At 62.7% G+C, this 504-nt stretch overlaps 1 protein-coding gene across 1 annotated transcript; it reads left to right on the forward strand.

Moving 5' to 3' along the window:
• Positions 1-15: 15 nt before the first annotated feature.
• Positions 16-234, forward strand: MNEG_10543 (hypothetical protein; the record flags this gene model as incomplete). Its single annotated transcript, XM_014040982.1, has 1 exon — positions 16-234. The coding sequence occupies one exon, from the start codon at positions 16-18 to the stop codon at positions 232-234; it is 219 nt and encodes a 72-aa protein (XP_013896436.1).
• Positions 235-504: the final 270 nt, after the last annotated feature.

The following is a 504-nucleotide window of genomic DNA, read 5'->3' on the forward strand; positions in this document are numbered from 1 at the left end:
GGCATCTCCCTGCTCATGGCCAACTACGCGGGCGCGATTTTCCTCGGCCTCCGCCGCGCCGGCGACTTCAACGCCCCGCTCATGGTCGGCGCGCACGCCGTCCTGGCCGCCATCCTCGCGCTCCGCTGGCTGAAGCTGGCGCGGGCCGGCTACACGCGCCAGGCGGTGGCTACTTTCTACCAGTGGGTCTGGAACCTCTTCTACTCTGAGTACGTGCTGCTGCCCTTCATTTAGTTTCGAGGCTGCAAAAGCAGGGCACACCCGTGTTTCAAGGACGGGCGAGCGAGGGTGGGCGCGAGTTTTTGTGTGTGCACGCGCGCCGGTGTTTGAGCTGGCTTTTGGGATGGGCGACAGTGGGCGTTTTTGTTCTTGGCTCGTTTGCGTGGTGTTGGAATTTTCAAGGACGCCTAAGTGGGCGCTTTATTGCAGAGAGTGGGGCATGCATCGCGTGCGAGGGAGATGGCGGTGTAACAAAGACAGCGTGACCCGAAGAGTGGCGGGGGG

The sequence above is a fragment of the Monoraphidium neglectum genome (genome assembly GCF_000611645.1).
Source record: "Monoraphidium neglectum strain SAG 48.87 unplaced genomic scaffold scaffold02361, whole genome shotgun sequence".
In the NCBI taxonomy this organism is placed as follows: domain Eukaryota; kingdom Viridiplantae; phylum Chlorophyta; class Chlorophyceae; order Sphaeropleales; family Selenastraceae; genus Monoraphidium; species Monoraphidium neglectum.